At 45.4% G+C, this 25,858-nt stretch overlaps 1 protein-coding gene across 7 annotated transcripts in view; it reads right to left on the reverse strand.

The window, feature by feature from the left end:
• Window positions 1–25,219, reverse strand: part of PIK3CG (phosphatidylinositol-4,5-bisphosphate 3-kinase catalytic subunit gamma) — a 38,825-nt gene extending 13,606 nt beyond the window's left edge. Inside the window, exons 1-10 of one of the 7 annotated variants that reach the window (XM_034666547.1) lie at window positions 25,091–25,219; window positions 14,516–16,522; window positions 11,524–11,589; window positions 11,192–11,447; window positions 9,664–9,767; window positions 6,481–6,627; window positions 4,834–4,924; window positions 3,919–4,049; window positions 2,814–2,925; window positions 1,446–1,603 (exon numbers count right to left, since the gene is read on the reverse strand). In XM_034666547.1, coding sequence (XP_034522438.1) covers window positions 1,446–1,603; window positions 2,814–2,925; window positions 3,919–4,049; window positions 4,834–4,924; window positions 6,481–6,627; window positions 9,664–9,767; window positions 11,192–11,447; window positions 11,524–11,589; window positions 14,516–16,510 — 3,060 coding nt within the window. In that variant the 5' untranslated portion in view covers window positions 16,511–16,522; window positions 25,091–25,219. Of the gene's footprint in view, window positions 1–1,445; window positions 1,604–2,813; window positions 2,926–3,918; window positions 4,050–4,833; window positions 4,925–6,480; window positions 6,628–9,663; window positions 9,768–11,191; window positions 11,448–11,523; window positions 11,590–14,515; window positions 16,582–18,464; window positions 18,621–18,649; window positions 18,806–18,838; window positions 18,992–20,477; window positions 20,824–25,090 lie in introns of those variants that run through there. The other 6 variants (XM_034666543.1, XM_011233173.3, XM_034666522.1 and 3 more) reach the window with 6 other exon arrangements.
• Window positions 25,220–25,858: the final 639 nt, after the last annotated feature.

The following is a 25,858-nucleotide window of genomic DNA, read 5'->3' on the forward strand; positions in this document are numbered from 1 at the left end:
GAGACAGCAGGGAAGCCTGTCTGTGGGGCGGACTCCCGCGTGTCAGACTAAATGGCGTGATTGCTGCTGTGCGTGAGACTCAGATGAACCCCCTCCCCTGGGAGGGGAGAACTGAGGGTCCCCCTCTTCTTTAAATGGTAAAGTTCTTCCAGGTTTGTTTTTTTTTTAACCATTTTTCTCTTCCAGGAAGTTGTCAAAATATGTGATTTTTTAACTTTAAAGAAAAACAGGACTGAAATGTGTCAGATCCCTGGAAATAGTCTGAAACCCAGTTGAGTTTACATAGAAACACACACACACACACCAAAAATCCTAAGACCATCTGGCCCCTGAACTCTCAGTTTCTCTGATGACACTCCTGGAACCGTGGGAGGACGAAGTCCTGTAATCAAATCGAAATCAGCCAGGAGAACAAACAAGAACAGACAGCTTTCAAAACAATACATATCTCCCAGTTCCTGTTCCGTGGAATTTACAGGGCCCAGGCCGCCTCCCGAGGATGACAGGGACTCAAGAAGAGAGCCCGGAAAAAAGATTGGTTCCTGAAATGCTCATTGCAAACCAAACTGTGTTGAAGAGGCCCTAAGGCTGGGGGACGGGGTGGGGGGGGCTCTTTAAACGGGACCCAAGGCACAGGTGCAGATTAAGTAATCACTCTTCACCTCTACTGATCTATTTTGTGTTTGTAGGGTTACCATGTAGGTATTTTATGTAGTAATTAGGTAATTTCACTTCTATTCATTCACAGTTATTAAATTTGCAAGTGTGAAAATTTTGCTCTTTGGGGGTTTGAGATATTTGGTAGTCAAAAGTGGATGGAGACCAGGAAGGAATGAAAAAGAAAGGAGGATGTGAACACCCCTGGGGAGATGGGTTGACCCGTGTCAGGGCTCGTTGGCCGGTAAGCAGGCCACGCCAGAGCTGGGTGTACCACCTGTAGACTCACTGACAGGATTTCAAAGGAGAGAAGGTTCTGTCCTTCACCAAGAGTCCAGTGGTGCGGCCACTATGCCCTCTGTCAGTAATTTGATAAAGACACACCTGTAGCAAGCAGCAAGAGAAGCTCAACCTGTTTGAGAGTCCTGAAAGAGACAGGTAAAATTTGGATTTTCTAAGCCCTGCCTTGAACAGAGAAAGAACTATTCGGAGGCGCTCCTCCATCAAACCCCTCTTCAATACATAGGCCTTCCTTGTGTTCTGTACCTGCCTGGCCCACTGACGACAGAATGCTTTTGCTTGCTGTTTGGTTTGAGGTGGGAGGTGACGGAGGAGTGGCATTTTGCACTTGGGGATGGAACGGAGGACACAGGGAGGAGGGAGGGATGGTCCTGCCAGAGAGGGTGGGCAGAAAAGCCTTAGTGGAGCCGAGGAGGGAAGGGCTGCTGTGCCCGGTAAGTACTCTCTGGTGAGTGTTCCCGGAGGCCGTGAAGGAGGAGGCCAGTTACCTGAAATTTTTGGAAGTGTAGGCTTGTCTTCTTTCCAGAAGTTCCCATCACGAACAGGAAGTCTGGGGTTAGCACAAACGGCACTCTTTCTTTATTAATGCCCAGGAAACTTTTGTAATTCCCAAGAATGTGTCCAAAGTCAATATGAAATAGGTTTCCTTCAGAGAATAAAATGTCTGACATCATTACACTGGCACAATCGCTCGTAACAACACTCTGGTTTGTTTATTTCCTGAAATATTTTTTTAAGTTGCCTGAAAATGAGCTATCTTGGGTGAGAGAGCTATTTTTACCCTGTTTTATCAGCTTGTGATATTTTTCGGCTTAGCAGGTGTGTGGAGTAGTAACCACAAAGCCCTCTTTGAACCAAGTGTGTTTTTGATATCCTTCTGGTGTTCTTTAAATGACAGCCAAATGCCATTTAAAAAAGTTCTCGACTCGTCTCAGAATTATTCTTAGAAATGTAAGCCCAAACCCTCTGGCTAGTCTGTCATCATTATGCCTGGGACTCTCTTATGCCCTTTATGTGACTCAGGAGAGACGGATGGTTCGTGCTGCTTCAGGGGAGGACATTCACCTTTTGCTTTTGAGTAGCACCATAGAAATAAACCATTTCAAATCTCTTTTGAGTCCATTTCTACCACTGTCACTTCTACCACCATGATTACCATCATCTCTTCTCGTTAGATAGCCTGTATCACATGTCCATATCACAGTCCATAAATACATTCTGTCTTTTGCATCTCACAGAGAGTAAGCGATTTACCCCAATCTGGTGCTTTTTCTAGGCTCCACTCTTGAATTGGTCCAGATTTCTTAGAGAACCCTTTCCTGGCACAGTGGCCAGTACTGACCACTGTCAGGGCCATCAGCGAACCAGTGACAAAGGGTAGGTTAGGAAGGCAGAGCGTTTCAGATGTAAGGACATCTGGGAGTTCTTGTCATCACTTCTCTGCCACGTCGGACACTAGGGATCATACCCGCCTTCACCAGCTTCTGGGATATGCCCTGACCCCAGCTCTCTAGCGACTCTCTGGCTTTTGCTTCTGAAGTCTCATTTCTGGCATCTTCTTCCCTTATTCCCTGGGGTGATCATAGCATAGTGCATGGTCATGACTTCTAGATGTGTGCTCCCACCGTGGACCCCCGTTTAAATATTACTGGGTGCTGAGGGAAGGTGAAAAGGGGGAGTTAGTTCAGTGGAGACGGTGTTTCTGTTGGGGAAGGTGAGAAAGTTCTGGGCATGGTGGTGATGGCAGCACAGCAATGTGAATGTATTTAATGCCATTTAAGTATACACCTAAAACTGGTTAAAATGGTAAATTCTGTTCTATATATTTTACCACAATAAAAAAGTAATAAACTCACCTGTCTCTGTGATCATAATATTGTCATTGTGCCTGTCGCCTATTCCAAGAACAAAGGTAGCCACACAGTAGCCAGCGCAGGAATAAACAAATCTCTCCACTGCTGCCTGGAACTAAGTCAAAGGCATTCGAATATTAGCGGTGTTCTAACTGCAAAGAGCAGCGTGAGTCAATTACAGAGGACTTTCGAAAAGGCACCCTTCTGGGAACCATTTTCAGAGCAAGAGCGTTGCGCCTGATTTCATTAACGTTTTATCTACTAAATGCCGACTTTCTCTTTGCTCTCCTTATGTTTAAGGGGAAGATTCAGTGAATCGCAAGAGCAGGAGGAGGAAACGAGTCAAAGAGCAACAGTTGATCAAAGGGTTCATTTCCGCTCCATGCATCGCTTGCCAACAACTCCACAGAACCCGTAATCATTTCTCCTTCGTCAGTGCACATATGTTTTGCTTGTGACCACTTCAAGTATGCACGGGTTCACAAATCCACATGTATAACAGCCTAATAAAGGCTGCTAGTTATGTTTCCTCCCCAAAAGGCCGCTAACCATGCAAATGAGTAGTACTAATCCTGTGAGGAGCTTGAAACGACAGCCAGACGGCCCAGCCATGCAGCTTGTTGAGGATGCAGCATACGTCCCTCAGAAGGAGGGTGCTGGCACTGACGCTTCCCGCATCCATAATTCACCGTTTAGATTGCCGGGCGGGGTGGGGGGACGACATTCCAAGTTCGCTTATAGGATACGTGCATTTCCCAGGTAGGAAGGGCTTTATACACGGTGACTAAATTTTTCTGAACAACAAAAACAGACTGTCCCAAAAAGGGCCAACACATTATTTCATAGAACCAAATTTCATGCAAAGTGTGCCCGATAACCAAAGGAGAAGAAAATGCACGTGGCATTCTGAACCCAGCACCCGCGTTCTACACAGATTGCCGTGTCCCAAGGGAAGGCACTTAAAACCCCTCGGCCTCGCAAGGAAGGGCTCTCGCCCAACATCGGGAGGCATGACACTGGTAGATCCTTTGAAAACGTGAACCCATCATGGCTACATACATGACAAGCTTGCAAGGAGCCTTCCGCGCTACGAAACGCAGGAGCTCACCTTCTCTTCAATAGGGCATTTTTCTTTGAGCCAGTGATTCAGGACTTCATCTTTGAACGCGCCCGTATTGCCCACTGTACTTTGCTGAATTTTGGCAATTGTTGTGGCATCTTTCACGATCTCGATCATTCCTGTGGGAGGAGGCACAGAATCTGATGTAAATTGGGGCCTGGTGCCTGACCCAGAGGGTGGAAGGCTGGGTCTCTGCTGACGGGAGGGCAGAGGGCTTTTCAACCAGGGGGCTATTTTCCAGGATTGTGCTGTTGGCTTTCTTAAGAGGGACAGAAAGGGAAGGAGGAGGATGTGGAAGTTCTGTGGGACATGCTTTCAGTGTCCCTGGATGAAAAGGGAGAGGTTGGTTTTGAAAGGTGATAAGCACTGGTGCTTGGCAAACTGCGCCTTTTCCTTTTTTTTAATCACAGGGTCAAATGGAAGTGGTTTTATACAGTTCTCGGATCGGAAGCTTGAATAAAACGATGTGTGGCTGAAACAAAAATGTTAAATGTCTATAAAAGTACCTACGAGTCGAGTATGTAATCGCTTCAATAATGTGAATTCTAAGATATTGAAGTAAGTGACAGGTCTTTCCGTCTATTTTTAAAAGTTATTTCTGAGAGAGAAGTTTAATGTGCAGTGAAACGAGTTACAGTTGAGATGTGGAGAAGCAGAGAGGAGGGAACAAGTTCTTACTAAAATCACTGCCATGTATAGTCACAGGATTGGAATCCCACATTTCTGTATTTTCAACAGATCCACATTAAATCGAGAGTCACGTGCACCAGCCTTGGGACATCACCTTCCTTTTTATATGGATTATGTTTGTGATTTTTCAGGTATTAAATGCCTACACTAAAGGACTTAGAATCCTTTAAGGCGAGCTGAGCGGTACATTCAGCTCCCGAGGCGACCACGTACCTATTTTGTCCCCAGTTGAAATGCAACCATATGGCAGGAGGCACAGATCCAAAGATTCAGTCTCCCAAATGGATTCCATGATTCGCAGAATCTAGACATCGAACACAAAAAACGTTTCCGTTAAAAATACATATTTTAATGTATTTTTTTTCTCTTAAAAAAACCCGACAGTCTTATCTGGAAACACGAAATATATACATTAATGTATACCCTGTAAGTAACGCTGTACTTTATTTATCAGTGGGGTGCCCTGAAGTTCTCCTTCCTTGGGAGCCTCTTAAGTTTGGGCCCGGAGATGTTCTCTGGGAAAGAGGATGAATGGATTTGGTGTGGGGAGAGGTGGCAACCACGTTTCAGCTGCTCAGGGGTTCCACTCCAGTTATGTGTATTTTATCACCACGGCAAAAACTGTTCTGCTCTGACGTTCTTACGAGTTTTTACCCATAAGGCACTCTTGGGCTAACCCAAGGCAACACTAACAGGGATGAGAATGCTGGCTCATTTTCCGAGCGCTGTTTTATGTCGATCCTTTTCATTTACCCTATCATGTGAGTGTGATTATCATTCCCATTCTGCAGGTGGAGAGACAAAGGCTTCACGAGCTTTCATACCTTGCCCTCGCCTGCCAAGCAGTGTGTCTCAGCATCAAAACAAGGACATAAAAGGCAAGTGCAAACCTCCCTGCAAAGTGAGAGGAACGACACAGTGATGCCCTGTGTTTCTGAAGCACTTTGAATAATTCAAAGGAGTCTACAGATTTATGGGAAATGCAACAAACCTTCAAAAGGTTTGAAGGATTTATTTTTCTTTCTTTCTTTTTAATACTTCTGGGACAATACACATAGGATTCTTGAAAAGAGAGCAAAAGGTATTATTGTTTCCATATTAGAAATAAGTGCAAGCAGAAACAGAGAATGGAAAACATGACCAGTATTTAAATAGGCCACATTTCAATCAATGAGGTTTGCCTATTTTAAATAATCTTTAAAAAGATTAGAAATGGTATTTCTACAATGGTGAGCTAGAATATGGAGAACATTACCAGTTTGCGAAGCTGAAAGTGACCCAGAAATGTTAGAAAATACGGAAGATGATTACCATCGATTACCATCCACCTTCTGCTCTAGTAAGCCGTTCACTCTCGCTACTTAACTGGACGATTTCTGAAATCACCTGCCTGTTCATCTTCTCTTGCTCTCCTTCCTGTCAGATCATTCACTTGAGTTTGTGTGTGTGGATGTATATCAAGGTGATGTGTCTAAGGAGAGCACCTGTGGGTACACAGCCGTGTCTATAAATACGCATAAGGTGGATGCCAGGGGACAAACAGGTCTGTATTTTATGTGACCATACTAGGAACGGGGTGTGTACAAGAGGGGTTAGGGGAGGGGCACCGATCTGGCTATGTGGGAAGGCTGGCTGTGCCTCTTCTCATGGACGGCCGGAACTGGGATGCTCACTAATTGCACTTCTAAGAGTCCACAGCCATGTTTCCCCCATGAAAACTCTCTGTTACTCAATCTTTGATCACCGTGTGTGGACGGAATAGGAGAATGGGAAGAGAATCAGTAGGAGGCATTTTTGTAGATCTAACATGGAATTCTTTTTTCAGATAATTGAAGGAAAAATTCCTGAACGGTAACGTACCTGTAAAATCAGCATGTCTTGGCGCAGATCATCACCGTGTTTAAAGATAATTCCAATTGTTTCATTGGATAGGGCTGTAGGGTCAGCACATTTAAACTCAAGCCACAGGGGCTTTTTCTTGGAGGCCATCACTTTACATTTTTCAATCTGTAAGGAAACAGTCACATGTTTCCTACACATAATGAATACATAATGTGGAGACATACATCCTCTTGCCCAGCATGACTGTAAACAACCAGTATTACAAAGTCCTAGCTGGAAAACGATGTTTAATGATTTGGGTGAAAATACAGAAAGTGTTTGCTACCAAATCTGGAAATGATCTATGAGAGCAAGTTGCAACACCTAAAAGCAAGGATTCTCAAACTGTGTTCCAAGGAACCCTAAGAGTCTGTGGAGGTGCCCAAGATGCAATGGCAGACCCAAACCTCCGTGCACCCCCCTCCTACAGGGCCCTGGTACTCCCATGGGCCCGTGAATACAGAGCAACTCTGCCGTTTATCCAAGCTCAACATACCCTAGTAGACAAAACATAAAGAAAACCATACCAAGGCCCATCATAATCAAATTGCTAGAAACCACGGTGCTAAAAAGAAAATCTTAAAAGCAGCCTAGGGAAAAAAAGACATGTACAGAAATCAAAGGTAAGAATGACAGGAGACTTATCGTCAGAAAATATGCAAACCAGAAGAAAATGCTGCTGAAAGGGAGAAAACAAAAATCACCCTAGAATTCGATATCCAGGGGAAACATCTTTCAAAAATGAAGGTGGAGTAAAGAGGTTTCTCAGACAAACAAAAGCTGAAAGAATTTCTAGCCAGAATACTTGCACTATAAGAAGTACTTAAGGCTGAAGGAAAATGATGCCAGATGGACACACGAACCTATACAAAGAAATAAAGAGTCCCAAATGTGGCAAATGTGTGGGTAAATATAAAAAATGTTTCATCTCTTAAAATCTGCTAAATCTATTCTTAACTGTTTAAAGCAATAATTATTATTATTATTATTATTATCATTGGGTTTAAAACATATGTGGGAGTTAAAGGCATGACAAAAATAGTACAAAGGATAGGAGGAGAGTAATGGAAGTACACTGTTGTAAGATTCCTATGCAAACGTGAAGTTTATCATCTGAATGTAACCCAGAGCATGTGGTATTGATGTAAGGGTATCTATTTATTTATTTATTTAAAAGGTTTATTTATTTTAGAGCAAGTGGGAGGAGGGACAGAGGGAGAGAGAGAATCCCAGACTCCCCGCTGAGTGTGGGGTCTGATGCAGGGCTTGATCTCATGACCCTGAGATCATAATCTGAGCCGAAATCAAGAGTCGGAAGCTCAACGAATCGAGCCACCCAGGCGCCCCAAGGATAGATATTTAGATCAATGAAGTGGACTAGAGAATCTAGATATAGACCCACTTATGTATGGTCAGCTGATATCTGACAAAAGTGCCAAGGTATTTCAACAGGAAAAGGTTAGTCTTCCCAACAGATGGTACCAGAAAAGTTGGATATTCGATTCTGGAAAAACCATACTTCCCACTGTACACAAAAATTAACTCAAAATGGATCAAAGACTTACATATAAGAGTGAAATCCATGAAACTTCTAGGAAAAGTATTTGTCACGTTGAATTAGGCAGTATTTCTCAACTTTGGCACTGTTGCCGTTTTGGGCTAGATCATTTATCGTTGTTGGGGGGCTGGTCTGTGCATTGTACGATATATAGCAGCATCCCTAGTCTCCACCCACTAGATGCCAGAATTGTCCCAGTTGTGACAATAAAAAAGAGCTGCAGACATTACCACGTGCACGCATGTGTGTGTGTGTATTGGGGGGGGTGTCACCCCTAGTTGAGAATTACTGGATTAAACAATTATTTCTTAGGACACAAAAAAACAAACTATAAAAAAAAGTGGTAAGTTGGGCTTAATCAAAATTAAACCCTCTGCTCTTTGAAATATACTACTAAGAAAATGAAAACGCAAGCCATGGACTGGTATTTGTAAAATGTATACCTGATAAAGGATAAAGGATTTGTGGGGCGCCTGGGTGGCTCAGTTGGTTAAGCAACTGCCTTCAGCTCAGGTCATGATCCCAGGGTCCTGGGATTGAACCCCGCATCGGGCTCCCTGCTCCCCTGCTTGTGCACTCTCTGTCTGACAAATAAATAAATACAATCTTAAAAAGAAAAAAAGGTAAAGGATTTGTGTCTAGAATATATAAATAACCTCAAAAATAAGAAGGCAACCCACATTAAAAATGAATGAGAGATGAGAACAGAAACTTCTCAAAAAAAAAAAAAGCCCATAAAAGATACTCAACATCATCAGAGATATGCAAATAAAAGCAACAATGAGATACCACTTCACCACTGGATGGCTAAAATTAAAAATTGGTGTTGATAAGGATTTGGGACAATTGGAACTCACATACATTGATAGAATATAAAAGGTACAGTCACTTTGGAAAAACAGTTTGGCAGCGTCTCATAAAATTAAACCTACACTTACCATGAGTCCACTATCTCGCTGTTAATTATTTACTCAAAAGGTGAGTGGAAAACAAATGGTCTTATATCCACATAGGGGAATACCACTCAGTCATAAAAAAAAAAAAAAAAAAGGAACAGGCTGCTGACACACACAGCGACGTGGATGGAGCTCGAAAGCACTATGCAAAGGAAAAGAATCCAGATACAAAAACCACATATTGTATGATTCCACTTCATGAAATTCTAGGAAAAGTAAAATGACGTGACAGAGGCAGATCTGTTGTCTAAGGATGGGGGATGGAAGGAGGGAAGGACAAATTGCAAAGGCAAGTGAGAGAACCTTTCCTGCGGCGTCTCCTTGGGAATGTTCTCTATCCCGATTGTGGTGGTGCTTGTATGATTTGTCAAAACTCATTGCACTATACACACTTATAATAACACATTTCATTGTACATGAATGATTCCTTAAGAGAGCTGATTTAAAACCAAGTGGATGGGAGATTGTCTGATGTGGAGGCTTCTAGTAGCTAGTGCTTCGAGAAGGCCTTGACAGGAGCCCTCTCGGGGACTTTCCGGCTTCTCTGTCTCTACGTACAAGTCAGCTCTGACCCACTGGGCCCCGTAAAGCGCGCACAGACAGTTTCAAGACGCAAAGACCCCTTGGAGACGTCAGGGTGATACCTACCACTAGTGCTCCTGCCTTCAGTCCAGGATCGTACGGCACTCTAAAGCTCTTCGGGAGATTCGAATTCTGCAGGTTTTCGAGCTTTTGCTTAAGTTGTGAAATAACTGGAATGGTCAAAAGTGCACAAAAGTTACGTGAGTTCAAGAAGTCCACTGATATTATCTAGAACATTCCCTGAGGCCACATCTCCTTATAACATTCTATCCATTTGGTCTGATGTGGAGCAGGAGCCCAGGGTGTAGGTTTCTGTCTTTGAGGAACTAACCATAGAGGTGGCAGGCTAAGTCAGGCTTGCTGGGAGCGATACAACCATGACATGTGACACAGCAGAGGACAGAAGCGTGGGAGCGAATCTGTGGAATCTCAAGCCAGTCACGTAGGGGATGGTATTTTGAGGGTAGTGCTGAGGAATGAATACTGTACTTTTCATTCCAACATGAAACTCTGAACTGCCATGTGGCTTGGGGTCTTAGACATTTGAAGACCGTATTAAATGCCATTCGGTTAGGGTTCTGTAAATTCTTTTCAAAAGGGGAAGTTAGGTTATGTGGAGACAACATGATAGCCTGAAAATTCAAGCGTTCTTCAGAATTCTAAATTCTAAGGCAAAATATGTAGGTTAAAAATGACTTCCTGGATACCATACTGGAGGCCAGGACATGTGTTTCCCTTTCTCACTTATAATGCAAATAAAAGTAAGATGATTATTACCATGATTATTTTTTAGGAGAGAGCACTATTGGTGTATTAGAAAAGAATTAAAGGGAAAAAGTGGAAATTCAGAATATTCAAAAGTTTAAGGTACTGGCTGAGTATGTTAGAGTGTGTCTATTAGGGTCCGTAAGTGCTGGGACTAGGTATACAAAAATGAATAAGAAATATCCCCTAGTTGCAAGGCTCATGCAGTTTACCAGACCAGAAAGACATGTTAATGACTATAATTTAATACAGTATCAATCCAAAGCTATGGGAATACAGAGAAAGAGTGATTGATTTTCCTAGGGGCAGGGGCAGGATTTCTTAGGGATAAGAGGATCATATTGGAAATGACTTCAGAGAGGAGGTGTTTAAGTACATTGACATATATAAATATGTATATACAAATTTTTAATTAGCTTCTCAATAATTCATTTCTTTAAAAGACTGAAAATTTGAAAATTATACACATATATTGAAAGGGAAGAAAAAGGTAAATATTTGCAAATAACTAATCTTTGTGTGCATGCGTGCGATTGTTCTTAATACATCTTACATTGGCATAATGCTTTTCAAATTTTTCAAAGAGTTTAATATCTATTATCATAAATTCATCATTAGCATGTATACATGTATAGTTCAAAAAAATATGAATGTGTAAAGGAGAGTTTTAAATTTGCTTATTCCATGGAGACAGAGGATTAAAAAATGGGTCCCTGGTTCCCTTTAGGAAGGTGCGACTTGCCTCCCTGAGGGAGAAGAATCACAGGGATGATGGCATTTGGAGATGAAGGCCTTTGGAAAGGGAAGCATGAAAACACAGCCACGGTACCTTGGGAACTGACGTCATACTTTTCCGCAGAGAGTGATTTAATATCAATGGTGACCTTCTGCAGCATCTCGATCACGTGAACTTGTTGGGAGAAGTCGTGCAGCATGGCCGTGCCGCAGCCCCTCAGATAGGCCTCCAGGAGCACGGCAAACCTCTGCTGATAGTGCCTGGACTGGGCTATCTCGCTTCTCAAGAACCAAAACAAGAAATGGCCAATTCTTTTGTTCTGAGGGTGGGAACAACAAGGGTGAAATGACTGTGACTCTTGCTTTGTCAGTCAATTCTTGCTAACTTTTGAAATGTCCCGCTATGATCAAAGTGGAAGGACTTACCCTTAAGCCTCGTTTCAGCAGAAATCGGGCCAGGGCGCTGTCATGATATGGCTCGAATTTCACGGCCTGAAGGAGGAACACATGGGCACTGGTACAACCGCATTCTGTGCTGGTTAATCAGGAAAAAGGGAATGCAGGGGACACAGTCTGCTTTCCCGGGTCTTTCTGGGCTAGGCTGATGAGAATCTTACCAGTCACTCAAGTCCACCCTTTCTTTTCAAGGACACTTTGGGTCTGAGTGAACCACTTGCTTAGGGCCTGGGATTAGAAGCCGGAACTCTTGACTCACCGTTACGTGCTTTTGATAACTTCAAAGGTGAAGCGGTAAGGGCTTCCCAAGTAAGCTCCCATTAAGGGCTTACTTGATTTACTGGAAGGACAGAGGGGACGTAGGGGGATGGCTGTAACAAGTCTGCAAAAGTGGAATGTGGAAGAGGTTGTTGGGAAGAAAATGGACAGTGGAGATAATAGTGCAGGTAAGGAGAAAAACATTTGTTCGATATGAAGATCCTAAAAAACCCATCACTCCCCTTTTGCTCAAGATGTGTGCTTGGCCTCGCACTGGCAAGCCACCGAGCTGCCTCTCGGCCCTTCCTGCAAGGAAATAGCAGGCCTGGACCGTCCACACAGAGTGATCACTACCCCCTGCCATGTGGCAGTGTAGACAGAGCTTTTTGTCTAGAAAGTCTCTGATGGTAGATGCTCCTTTGGGGTTAGTAGCTTTCATATCCCTTGGCTGTCACAGGGTCACTGACTCGGGTGGCAGACAGCTCTATGACTGAAGGAAAAGCCCCAATAAAATGGAAAAATGGTGGGTGTGTCATTCTCTGTATTTACAGTAAGTCTGCAGAAGCTCATCATTTCAGCAGCCGTAAGACAAGCAAAGAAGATGTGTCCAAAAGTTAGAGGGTGGATATCACGTGTAGGCACAGAGGCTTAAAATGAAATTAGAAATACTCTTAGTATTTCCCTTACAAATAGAAATGGCCTATCTTTTTTTCCCCCCAAGGAGCCAAAGAAATTCCCATTCCACTTTATGTTTTCAGGCCTGTGGGATTCTTGGTACAATTTCCAGTCCGTACTCTGGTTTTCCAGTTTGTAAATGACCGAGACTGACGCGATAATCTCTTATCCCCATGCTGTCAAAGGTGCTTCTCATGGTTGTGGGCCAGTAGGGGTCTGCTGCCGTGAAGGTCTGAATTCTGAGAATGTGGTTATTTAGCCACAGTCCTGACTTCAGAATCAGTTGTAAGTTTCTAGCTCAAACGTGAGTCTTTTCGCCCTTATTCATGTTTCACTTCTCTAAACACAATGCAGATCTCAACCAGCAGACCATTTTCATCAGGAATGAGTCATTTCGCCATATCTGAAAATGTCTCAAGTAGTTTTACAAATGACGACTCTTTCTCAAATTTATGACCACAAATTCAATGTTAGTATTACTTATTGACCTCTTTTCATTTAAAACAGTTCCAAGAAGAATGCCATTCATTTTTCAATTCCCCAAAATTGACTTGTGAAAATGACAATGAAAAATAATTCATCGGTGAATTAAATTTCCTTAATTTTCATTTGTGTTATGTCAGTATCTGAACCAGTCGGCAGAGAACAGTATTAGGCACATTTAATAGATGAAGGCAAAGGTCAAGTGTCATGTTTCAAGTATCTGCCTAATGAGAAGGTGAAGCTTCAGAGTTAAGATTGAGGATATCCAAAATGCCCGTCAGAAAACTCCAGGGCCTTCCTCTAACGATAGCTAATGATTTGACAGTTTAGTGTCTAACACTTAGCCTGGCTAATCCTAAAGATCTTGGGTCAAACATCACTTACTCAGAACTGTCCCTGATTTCCTCCAGCTAAATCGAGTAGCCCCAGGACCCCTGCCTATTTTCTCATAATACTCTGCAGTTTTCCCCCAAAGCATGTGCACAATTTGTTATGAAATATCTGTTTGTATGTGTATACATCTACTGTCGATCTTCTCCACGGCACCACGAGCTATAGGGGGTGGGGGAGGGAGAGGCAGAGATGGGCTCTGTTGTGATCACCGCTCTGTATCTAGCATCCAGAACGGGGGAAACACTCGGTACACGTTGTTGAATTAATGAAGGGACATGTCTGCACTCTAAAATAAACATTTCTCTTCCAATTCCTTTACTTCCTCTTCTGTGTTAAGCAGCACAATACCATCTGGGAACTGCTGTGTGCAGAACCGTGTCTCTTTTCTTTCAACTTCCTAGGTAAACTGTAGTCAAATCGCTTAGCCCCTCTGGACTACAAGGAAAGGTGTGAGAACCGGAGTGGAAACCCTGGACCAGACCTGTTTAACGAGAGGGGCTTTTGGGTGCCACCCAGAGAGGAGATGTTATTCTATGCGTGGTGAGGAGTGTGATCAGAGAGGCTGACCTTTTCTCTCCAGGACACACCATCCTGACGCGGGGTTGATGCAGGATGTTGGAGGCAGTAAAAAGAGCAGGGTCTGGAGTCAGACCTCCTGGGCTTGATTTCTGGTCTGATTCTTTCCAAGTATGTGACCTGGAGCACATTACTTAGACTCTCCACGCTTCTGCGTCCTTATACATAAAATGCAAATGTTATTTGACCTCTATCATAGTTGGTGGGAGAGTTCAATGCAAGAATACGGGAAAAGATGCAAATCACTTGGAGCCTCAGAGTCTGGGCAAAAGGGAGCCTTCAATAAATTGGCTCTGTCACTCATACAGTGAATGAGAACAAAGTACTCCTGTAGGGCTAGTTTTCCTAAAAAGCAAAATTACTTACGTTTTCAAAATGCTTATTGGAAACCCCTCCAAGAGAGTAAAAAAGTAAATGGGACAGTTGACTGCTTTTTGACGTGGCTTCATCAGATCTACTGTGACTGACTGTGACACTGTGGACAAAGGGCATTTGAGGACAACTGTATGGGAAGCCCGCGGACATGCAAATAACCCGTTTGAGGAGAGTGCTCCGTGGAGCACAGAAGCATCCCTACCTGGACCAGCTGTAGCAGGTAATGCAGGACATCATCGTCCTCCAAGCTCTCCAGCTTCTGAACTGCGATGGCTCTTACATTTTCATCTGAAAAGTTGCAGTCCAGAAGTTGCATCGTTAACCCAACATCCAAAGCACTTTGGTCCCAGACCTCCCGTCTGGCTAACAGTTGGTATGTTTTGGCTACAATTTCTTGCTGTCCCCATTTTACGGAGCTAAACAGCTTGGGATAGGCCTTTGGATGCTTAAGACTTTCGTATCTAAAATGCCAGAGCAGTTCTTTGTCCTCTGCCGTGAGGGGGTTAAGTGGATCCGTGGCTATGATCGCCTCCAGTTGCTTCCGAAGCTGATTGGGCATCTCCGCTCGCACCCGGTCCCCTTCGGGGTCAGGGGTTGGCCGATGCTTGGGCAAGGCGATTGGGTGACAGTAATTGTCCAGAAGAATGGAGATTGACATGGAGTTCTCCTTGTCTGGGTTGGTCGCCGACGTGAGCTTGTCAGCACTGAAGCTCCCCTGGTCTTCTCCCTTTCCCGAGATCTGCCACATGTGGAGCACGTACTCCCCGTGGCGCAGCAGGAACCGGTGGTCGATCAGCAGCAGGTTCACATAATAGAGCAGCTGCGCTTTGCCTTTGCCCTCCGAGCCCGGAGTGTCCGCGGAGCCCTTGCCGGACGGCGCCGGAGCTTTGCTGCAGTAGATCTGGAGGTTCAGCAGAGCCCCCCTGGGTAAGTCTTTGATTTGGATACTGAACTCAAGCCACACGTTCCAGAGCACCTCCTCCGTGAAGGGTTTGGGGCTCGTTCTCCTTTGGCACAGGACCTGCTGCCCGTGCTGGATGTTGGCCTCCACAAAAACTGTGAGGTCAGCGTTCCGGGGAAGCACAGGGATATCAATGCCTCTGATTTTGACCCTGAACTTCCGGTCGCAGTCCCACAGGGACACGGTGAACACACTCTCATGGTCCTTCCCGTGGATAGTCAGCTGCTCGTGGTAGCCGGTGACTCCCGTGCAGTCATCTACCAGCGGCCACTCTTCTTTCCTCACCTCGTCCAGGGCCGGGTCTGGAGGCGAGTCCAGCACCAGGTGAATCTCTTCTCCGTTCTTGAGGCAATGCCTCACCCACTGGAAGTTCTTGATGGGCGTTTCGCCTACCAGGTACTCGTCCCGGCCGCAGACGCGCAGCACAAAATCCTGTTCGTTTTGGCTCTCGGGGATATCCAGCAGAGACTTCTTCTTGGCCATCTTGGTGAAGAAGCTCTGGAGGATGGTGCCCGGGGTGTCGTCGGCCGAGACCTTGATGGTCTGGCTGGTGGTGCTGCGGTGAATGACGATGAAGATGCAGTTGTTGCTAATCTTCTTCAGCAGGTACTCCGGGAGAGGCTTGGAGGTCACCCACGGGTGCATGGCGTAGAGCTTGGGGTCGCGGCCGGCCACCTCGACCATGCGCGGAGTGACCAGGCGGCGGCGCGTGAACTCGAGCTCGTTGTCGTGCACGTTGCTGACGTCGGTGACGTCGTAGCCGATCAGGGCGGTGAGCTGGCGCTGGAAGGCCAGCGTCTCGTCGGACGGCGCGCGCCTCTGCACCACGTGGATCTGGCCCGGGCTCCGGTGCAGCACCTGCCAGTAGCGCAGGCAGTCCAGGGTCTGCACCACCTGGTGCTTGTCGTAGATCTCGTACCACTGGCCCTTCTTCTGGTAGAGCAGGAGGAAGTGGTCCGGGCCGAGCCGGTGGTAGAAGTCGGCCGCCACGCTCGTCTCCAGTGCACGCAGCCACACCTGGGCCTTCATCTGCTCCACATTGCCGTGGCCGGCCACGTGCAGCAGCGCCGTCTCGGGGGTCTTGCTGTGGCGCTGGCTGGTGGGCAGCACGAACTCGATGGGGATGAGCTCCATGGAGGACAGGCTGGCCGCGGAGCTGCGCGGCTTCATCCTCCGGCGCCGGCGGCGGTTGTCCTCTCTCAGAACCACAGGCTGCTCATAGTTCTCCAGCTCCATGCCCTACACGACCTGGGAGCAGAGACACAGAGGGCTCTGTCACAGGGAAGGCACTTTCTGTTTGCGTTTTTCTACGAGGTGACAGAAGGAAAAGGGCAAAGAATGGCAATGATGCGCGCAAGAGGATGGGGGGTGGGGTTGGACTCGGGGCCCAAGAATCATGATTTCGCCACTTAGTATCTGGCTTCCTTGGGGCTAGTTCAATAATCTCTGAGCCTGTTTCCCACCTGTCATTTGGGATTAGGACTACCTCGGAGGGTGAGGTAGGGATTAAATAAGGTAATATCCTTGTTCAGTATGGGCAATGGGTATATGGGGGTTCATTAATCATTGACTTTCATTACGTCTGAAATTTTAATTAAAAAGAGCGAGAGGGGCGCCTGGGTGGCACAGCAGTTAAGCGTCTGCCTTCGGCTCAGGGCGTGATCCCGGCGTTGTGGGATCGAGCCCCACATCAGGCTCTTCCGCTATGAGCCTGCTTCTTCCTCTCCCACTCCCCCTGCTTGTGTTCCCTCTCTCCCTGGCTGTCTCTATCTCTGTCGAATAAATAAATAAAATCTTTTTTAAAAAAGCGAGAGAGATGAAAGCACTCATCTCACACGGTCACTGACATGTTACAGTGGCTCCAGGTGGTAATTGTTGTTCTTAAATTACTGAAATGGATAAAGGAGTAAAAGCCAGTTAAAGGGCTGAGTTCTAATTCAAGGTGCAGTGTGAGATGCTGAAACCCCCCACTTTGAAAACAGGCCTTCAACTTGTTTCCTCTTTGTTCAGTCTTACACTTCTCCTTGGGACCCAGACACCTCACCCAACCACCTTGCACATTCTTGATTTTCAAACTGTCTGGATTAGGTATCTACTCCCTAGCCAACTTCCTGTCTATTTCTTTTCATTTTTTTTTTCCTTTCTAGTTAGGAAAGGTGGTAATTTCATTGATGATATTCAAAACCATCAGAATGGGTGAAATTGCAAAGTAAGAACATTTGCAGGTATTTAAGTTTCTGAATTGGGAAACGTGTACACATCCCGGCTGTCACGGCAACATTAAGGCAGTATCTTGGGGGAGTTACCCAAGGCTGTACGCGTCTAGTAGGAATGTTCAGATGTTTGTAATTTTGCACCAATTCATTCCATCTGCTCTGCCTTCCATAGTGGAGAAGCCACGGGATGGAAGGAAGGATTTCTGGATTCCACTGACCTGCTGTTTGGACCCCAGTAGATAATTTAACTTCTTTTTTGCCCTCATATTTTCATCTCTGTAATGAGAATTCACCAATTTATTCTCATCAGTTCACTCTTTCCTAAATCTTTAATAAGTACCCTTCACAAAGCACTTCAGTATAAATGTGACAGAATGCAATAGGAAACACTTCAAATACAAAAAATATTAAAATTGAAATACAAACGAGGGGTTTTGATTTTAATATTTAGTATCACTGCATTGTAAGATATATTCCAAATAAGAATCAAATATTGAAACAAAAATGAATGTTTCAGAAAATATCATTCTCTTAAATGACTGATGTTAGTGAGATTCATAACTACTTATTTCCTCAAGAAATAGCGGGCCATTTGATATATACCAAAAAGGAGAGTTTGATTAAAAGATAAGAAAGACAAGTTTCATTTGCTCCAAACTTCTATTCAAATCTTGACCTAAACTTACTTTTAAAGTCAATATTCCCTTTCTTCAAATACAATGAAGTTATATTTAGTGAAGACACAAAATCAGTTGTCCCAAAGGACTATCTCTTGCAGCTTTGAATTCACTGTCTGGTCTGTTGCTACATTATAGATTAACTGCCAAAGACAAGAACCTAAGAAATATTTATATTGACACCAAGTCCAAGTCAAGGCAAAAGACAAATACACAGCCATCCCTTCTGCCTCAGTGATACCAAACAATCTTACAAGATACAAGACGCAGAAGAAAACCGGCTGGCTAAATACTCACGGCTCTCCTTCATGGCTGAGGCTACGAAGCTTTCGCCTCTTAAGAGAAGGCGTCAGAAACACCATTTGGCACAACAGGCACTAAGCATGCACTTGTAAGAACTTGGAGCCCGGCTGGCACGAGCTCCAGTGCCCTCCCCCTTCCTCCCAAACAAAAACAAAGCAAAACAAAAAGTACAGATGCACCTGCAAAAGCTTTTGCCGGAACCTTGTGGATATCCACACGTCTAGGTTGGACTAGACAATGAAACGGAGACATTCAGCGGTGTCGCAAGAACCGACAACCGTTCCAGATAAAAATATTCTAGCTGAGACGGAAGTGTCACTATTCTGAGTCAGACCCAACAAAGGGCAAAAAATAGAAGGAAGTAATACCTGATAAAGCAGCGGAGGTGATGATGCTGAAGGATCATTTGTTTAATTTTTGAAAACAAAACAAATTCGAATCTACCCAGTGTGCCTCTAAACTCTTCTGCTTTTCTGGGTCTCCCTTCGTATCCAGATGCAGAGGAAGTGTTGCAGTTACCAGGAAGGAAGTTTTAACCAAATTGATTATACGTGTGATTGCTCATTTTAAAAGTGTCAGAAATGCATTTCCTGTTATAGCGCAGAGTGAAGCACGAGAGTGAACAATGTTTACCATATATATATTCTCCTCTTTGAACAAATTTTTTAGAAGGAGAGAGACTGAAACAAATTAAAGTACACATTCATAAGACATATACACATGAGACAGAAATACTCTTTCTAGATACTTTGGAGAAAAAAAGGCCTAACAGCCACAGTATTAGAGAAACAGCCTGGTAGGAAGATTTTTAAGAGCCAAATTAAACCCATTAGTCCTGCAAAGCTCATTGAATTAATTTTTTTTCCATGGGAATTCAAATGAACCCTTGTTTATATGCTATAACTGAGGGGTGGGTGGTAGAGAAACCTAGTGATCTAAGGGCCTGAGTTATCAAACTGAACATTTTCAAAGACAAGGTCTGGGAGCTTGCTTCCTTTCTCTATATTGTCAGAGCATTCAGGGTCCAAAATATCACTGGGGTGTGTGTGTGTGTGTGTGTGTGTGTGTGTATGTATGTATGTGTATGTGTATGTCCATGTGTGTTGTAGGGGGAGACTTACTGTGAGCAATGATTGGCTGCAGAAAAAATAGAAGGTTTCTTGGTGTCATGGGAGAATTGGGGAGCAGAGCACTGTCACACCATCAGATAGACAGTCACTGAGAGATGGCTCCTGAGTCCCATGGGAGTAGAGAAGCCATAGAAAAGCCATCCTAAATAATTTTTAGAGCAGTTCTATATTTTCCAGGGGACCTCATTTCCTTCTATAACCCCTGAGCCCACTCAGATCTTGAACCAGTGTCCCCTCTCCTCTAACCCAGGGTTTCCTATACTAGAGTTCATCCCCAATCTGGGCTCTTCTGGACACCGGCTGAGCCCCAGGAACAATAGGGATGATGGCGCTGGTCTCACAGCTTTCTTGGAGGTATGTAATTGAGAGCTTCTCTGAATTACCCTGACATCAAGATTAATTACTATTGATCTGATCGATCCCCTTTCACATAGACCCCTTGGGTCTTAGCTTTCTGTAAATAGTCTCTACAAACCCTCAAATAGGATCTATAATCGTTGACAGCAGCAGGCAAACCATTTGATTCAAACACTGCCTCCCAAATATTTAGAGGGACCTCATCAGCTTCCCAAAGTATATTCCTATTTAGGAATACTCCCTTAGGAGGCTGGCAGATTTAGAAGCCTCAGAGCTGGCCCTTCTGGTTGATTCTGTCCAAGGACCCATCTGGAGGAGCTGTCCAAGCTGCGTTTCACCCAGAGTGTCAAAGGAGGGGCTGATGGGGGCAGGTGAGCTAACCACAGAGGGACCATGAGCTTGGCCAGCTCTGTTCCCAGACCATTCAATAGATCCCTTCCTAGCCCTGGCTCAGTCACACTCAGGGGGCCACATCCCAACCTGTTCACCCCCACCCCCGCACCCTGCGCCCCATACTCACACATTAGTTATTCCGAAGTGCTTGACGCTGGCTCTTGGGTCTCCTTGTCGCTGAAGGAACTACTCAGCTAAGTCCGATTATGCAAATATTGTCTGTTCTATGACTAAACTTGCAAACAGTTCAGGCTTTATTGGTGGTTTGAGATTAAAAATACCATGCCCTTCCCCAAATCCTAATATAGCCACTAAAATTTGACTATATGTCATAAGCGTTCCAAGGCAGAAGCCATGGTCAATGTCTCCTTCCTTTCTGTGGATGCTTCCTCCTTGCAGAGGAATCCTTTACAAGTTAGGGCCTCTTTCATCCTCATAAGACCCCTAGGCTTCATCATTAACCTGCTTTATTGATATGTTTCTCTTCTCTTCCCCCCCTTCTTTGGATCTCCATGCATCTAGAACCATGTTTCATTATCAGTAGGCATACATGACCTTCTATATAGCTTCCAACCATCGCAGGAATGAGGAGGTAGAACCGATGAGAAAACAACCCAGTAAGATCTGTCAGTGGTCACTAAACAGATTTAGAGTGAATCATTTGCTATGAGGACAGCTCATTGTGATAGCCTTCAGAGAGATTATTTACGGTCTAGTTGGAGAGATAAGATGTACAGAAGCAAAGCTAAGATGCACAGTATGATAGTACATATAGGTCAGATTAAGTATGTTATATAATGTTTGTTACAAAAATACAACAGTTTGAAGGAAGAAATCACCTGGGGTGGGATTTTAAAAATTTTTCTTAATATGCAGAGGGAGGCCTAGGATTTAAGGTAGGAGGAGGAATCAGAGGGGAAGTTTTCCAAGCCTCAAAGTATTTGGGGGACAGTGAATAGATCAGTTTGCTGAAGTGGGGGGGTTTATGAAAGACAGCAGTGGGACATGCAGAGATTTGGGGAAAGACATGGGAAGACTGGCATGTGCTTCCCAAACATATTTCATGTCCTGGCACACGTGAATAGTAACAACATTTGTATGGCACACTGGGTACAATGAACTGAATGTTTGTGTCCCCCTGGTGATTCAGGTTTGGAAATCTTAACCCCCAATGTAGTAGTATTAGGTGGGGGCCTTTGGGGATTCGTGCCTTTGTAAAAGGAACCCCACAGAGCTCTCTGGCCCCCTTCTGCCTTGTGAGCACACATGAGAATATGGCAGCCTGGAAGAGGGCCCTCACTGGAACCTGAGCAAAAGGTACCCTGATCTTGGATGTCTAACCTTCAGAAGAGTGAGAAATACATGTCGATTTTCCAGTCTATAGTACTTGGTGATAGCAGCTCAAACTGACTGTGCCACTGAGGTCAAGCAAAGAGGCTTCTCAAACCATGAGACAGTGCCTGTCTCCCAAGGGCCTCAGTACTTTTGGGGGCACATTTGTTGGCAAGCTCTGTTATTAGTTGTTGTTCCTGGCTGGGGCAGCTCTCTGACGGAGACATGTGGGTATTTCTTTGGCTTGAAAAAGCACCAGAATCCATTTTTCACATGTTTTAGTTCAGCCTCAGATGGCTTATCCAATGTGAGCAAAAATGCAAAAGTCATTTTACTATAGCAATTTACTTTACTTCGATACCTTGTTTTGTTGTCTGGGCACAAATGCCAATCTTTGTGAAGCTTTTTGGCCCATGTCTGGTACGATGGGAGAGAAGCATCCTGGTGTTGTAGAAACACTAGCAATCGTGAGACCTGGGTTCGTTCCTGCTTATTCTCTGGGCCTGATATTTACTTGTTCATCTCTCTCAGCTTCCTAATCTACCAAACGGATAACAACTACCCTAATTATCTCATAGGAACTTGTTGCAAATCTTCACATCTCAACGGAAGATAAACGTATCGAACCACACTACGCAACACATTGTGTTGGGTGCTCTAGAGGACATACAATTCCAGGTGTCACTCAACCAACACAGAGGAAGAAGAGGTATGCCCGTTTCTGCATTTCTTTTTCAGAGAGAGAACTTTCCCAGAAGCTTCTGGCTTCCCTCTTGTCCCTGGCCAGAATTGTGGCAAGTGCCCACCTATCCCTCAGCTAATCAGGATTTTCTCTGCTGAGTTCCTGGATGGCAGAGAAGTGTGGGCACCAGAACAAAATGTCAGGGCTCTGACAGTAAGGACAAAGGGGTGCTGGGAAGGACAGCAGGAGGGTCTGTCAGAGCCTTGAGTGCCATTAGGGAGGTAGGCTATTATCATGCCATGTGTGTAGAGGGAAGCCACTCCAGGTTTACAGAAAAGAAGCTACAGGAACTCATCACAGTCAACTCAGCCCCAAGGATCTGCAGGCAGAGCCAGGTACCTGTGGGCCCTTCCACGCACTTTCCACTCTTATTATCAGAAACTGGCCCTGGACGGCACTCACTTTTGCTGATACAGCTGAGTAAGCACGTCACAAATTTCTAGAAAAGATTTTCCTGTAAATGGATTTTGTAAGATCCCAGTTCCTTGGCAGGATGCATCAGACCCTTTGTGATCTGTCCCTTAGGGTCTAACCTGAACTTGATGCCTTATCTTCTAAATCCGCTCTCATGTGAATGAAACCGCTTTCTGCCCTCATACTTGCTGTGCTCTCTACACCTCTGTGCCTTTCCAGTCTGCCCTCTCTGCTCTATCTCTTCCCCTTGGTCTTCCCTCCCCACTCCTTCCCCATCCCCTGATCCCCTCAGCCATTTGACCAACTCCTCTTCTTCAGTACTCCATTTGCCTGATCTCCCTGGAGAGGGCTCTCTGGTTTAGGAAAGCACAGGGTGACGGAAGCTTTTCTCTCCATCAGTAAGCACCCCAGAATAGCAATACTACCATCACCCACAAGAACAAACTCTCCCATAGCACTTGCTTTGTGACTTACATTGTCCCAAGCACTTTATTTTTTTTAAAGATTTTATTTATCTATTTGACAGAGAGAGAGACAGCTAGCGAGAGAGGGAACACAAGCAGGGGGAGTGGGAGAGGAAGAAGCAGGCTCCTAGTGGAGGAGCCTGATGTGGGGCTCGATCCCAGAACGCCGGGATCACACCCTGAGCCGAAGGCAGACGCTTAATGACTGCGCTACCCAGAAGCCCCTGTCCCAAGCACTTTAAATACATTACTTTATTTAATCCTCATAACATCGCAAGGAGGGGCACTCCTATTATCCCCATTCACAGATAATGAAAATAATGCACGGAAAAGTTAGGTGACTTGCCCCGGGTCCCACAGCTGGGAAGTGGCAGCTGTCACAGTGCTTCTTCCAGGGAAGGATAACTGTTTTACTGCGCTGTCTCCTCTACCAGACTGTGAGTTCTTGGGGACAGCGACTGCTTTGCTCATCACTGAATTTCCCAGGGCCTAAAACAGTGCTTGGCACATGCAAAGCAAGAGCCTTGATAAATATTTGTGGAATGGATAATTTGTATAGAATATCTCTGTTTTGAAAATCAGTGGAGGGATGACTGGGTGGCTTAGTCAGTGAAGTGTCTGTCTTCGGCTCAGGCCATGATCCCAGAGTCCTGGGATCTAGTCCCGCATCAGGCTCCTTGCTCAGCAAGGAGTCTATTTCTCCCTCTGCCTGCCACTCCCCCTGCTCGTGCTCGCTCAGTCTCTGACAAATAAAATCCTAAAAAAAGGAGGAGGAGGAAATCAGTGGATTCCCTTGCATTTACAGGGTGCAGCAGGAACATTGGGTGATCCTCCTGAAATCTCCCAAATCAACAAAACCCAGGCATCCCCTTCCTCCCATCTAACCAAGTAGCCCAAAGCCTCCTCTGGAAACTTCAGAACAGGAAATAGGGGAGGAAAATGGTGTGCAGACTGTGCAAAGTGGGAAGAAACCCAGTTTAAGATTGTAAGGAACTATAATGCTTTAGAAACATCCCCTTTATAGCCCCTCTGCCTGATCCAATTTATTAGTTCTCTTTGTTGTTCCCTTAATACAAGGAACTGAAATATAAGACCCCAAACTGCCTGTACCACCCATCTTTGTAAACCAAAAAAATCCATGTCATGGATGCCCAGCCCCAGCCCTGGGACGTTGCCTGCAGAATTACTTGCAGACAGTCTAGAATTTTTATCTAACTACCTACACACCTCTCTACTCTCTCATCACACGCCTGTCTCTATCTCACATACCGAGGTCCTGACAGAGACAAAACGGCAACAGGGAGCGAAGCTTCCAAACCAAAGATGATTCCTGATTTCCCTGCTCCAGGGCAGAGGGGAGGCTCGTCAGACAGGCTTGAACAGAGCCTGCTCTCCAGCGCCGGTCCAGGCCTGCAGTGACATTATAACAGAAGCTGCTCCTCAGGCTTTTATAGGGGACTTTGCTCCTTCCAAAGCCCTGGGTTCTCTGCTTAGGATCTGGCGCAGGCACATCCCCTTGGAAGGAAGCGCAGAGGATGTCCTGCCTCTCCAGGTTCAGAGTGGGGCGGGAGCCAAGCCCTTCCCGGCTGGGGACGCAGCGAGGCCACCGCCCTCCTGGGCAGCGGACGGGACCTGGGGCGCGGGGTCACGTGCCCGCCCTCCCATCCTGCACTCCGTTCCCTGCTGGGCGCCCCGACTGGGCGAACCCCGTGGCCTCGCTCGGTCTGGGCGCCTATAAGGAATCCTCTTCGCCTCCAAAGCTCGACCCACCGCTTTGTTATTACCCACCTCGTGGGTTTGTTCAATCCCGTGAGAATTTTCCACGGGTCCGGAAAAGCCCCGATGGGCGTGTCTCCACGAGGGTGTGAGTCGCCCCCACCCCGTGCCTGTCGCAGTGTTTCTCATTTTCTTTTTAAGTGGATGCCTGCCCCCCTCCCCTTCCTTCCTTTTTTTTTAAAAATAGTATTTACTGACTTGAGCGGGGAGGGGCTTCTGGATTGCTGAAGAACGTTCTGTTTCTTGATGCGCAGGCTGCTCCGGGCGACCGCTTTGTTGGGCGTTCATCAAGCTCTAGCCTCGATGGTCACTTTGCTGTGTGCGTGTTACACATCAATATAGATCAAAAATAGTATTTACCTAAGGTCATTTTTATCTTTAAAATGTCTGAAATTTAAGCTACGTTCCATACTTTCTTAATTAAGAGTGTTTTTATTCTTTTTTCTCCGCCTTCGTGGCAGACTCCTTGCCTTGTGAATCTGGACGTTCCGGGTGGGGGACAGTGCGGGACCATCAATCACGTCTGCTTCCCACGAAGCATGCATTCGTTTAATGTTTATTATTGAATAGCGTCCATGTGCTGGCAGATGGAGTCCCTGTCTGCAAGGAGCTTGCCCCTTAGCAGGGCAGAGATGGCCACCTATTGTCATCACACATAGATGAGATGGGGGGAACATAGGTGAACTCTCAGAGCTGTCCAGAAAAAGGGTTGTAGGAGTTCAGAGCTGTCTTTCCCATCTGAGCCCTCCAGACGGAAGGCCTCAGTAGGGGTGGCAGGGA

Source organism: Ailuropoda melanoleuca, chromosome 1, assembly GCF_002007445.2.
Source record: "Ailuropoda melanoleuca isolate Jingjing chromosome 1, ASM200744v2, whole genome shotgun sequence".
In the NCBI taxonomy this organism is placed as follows: Eukaryota; Metazoa; Chordata; class Mammalia; order Carnivora; family Ursidae; genus Ailuropoda; species Ailuropoda melanoleuca.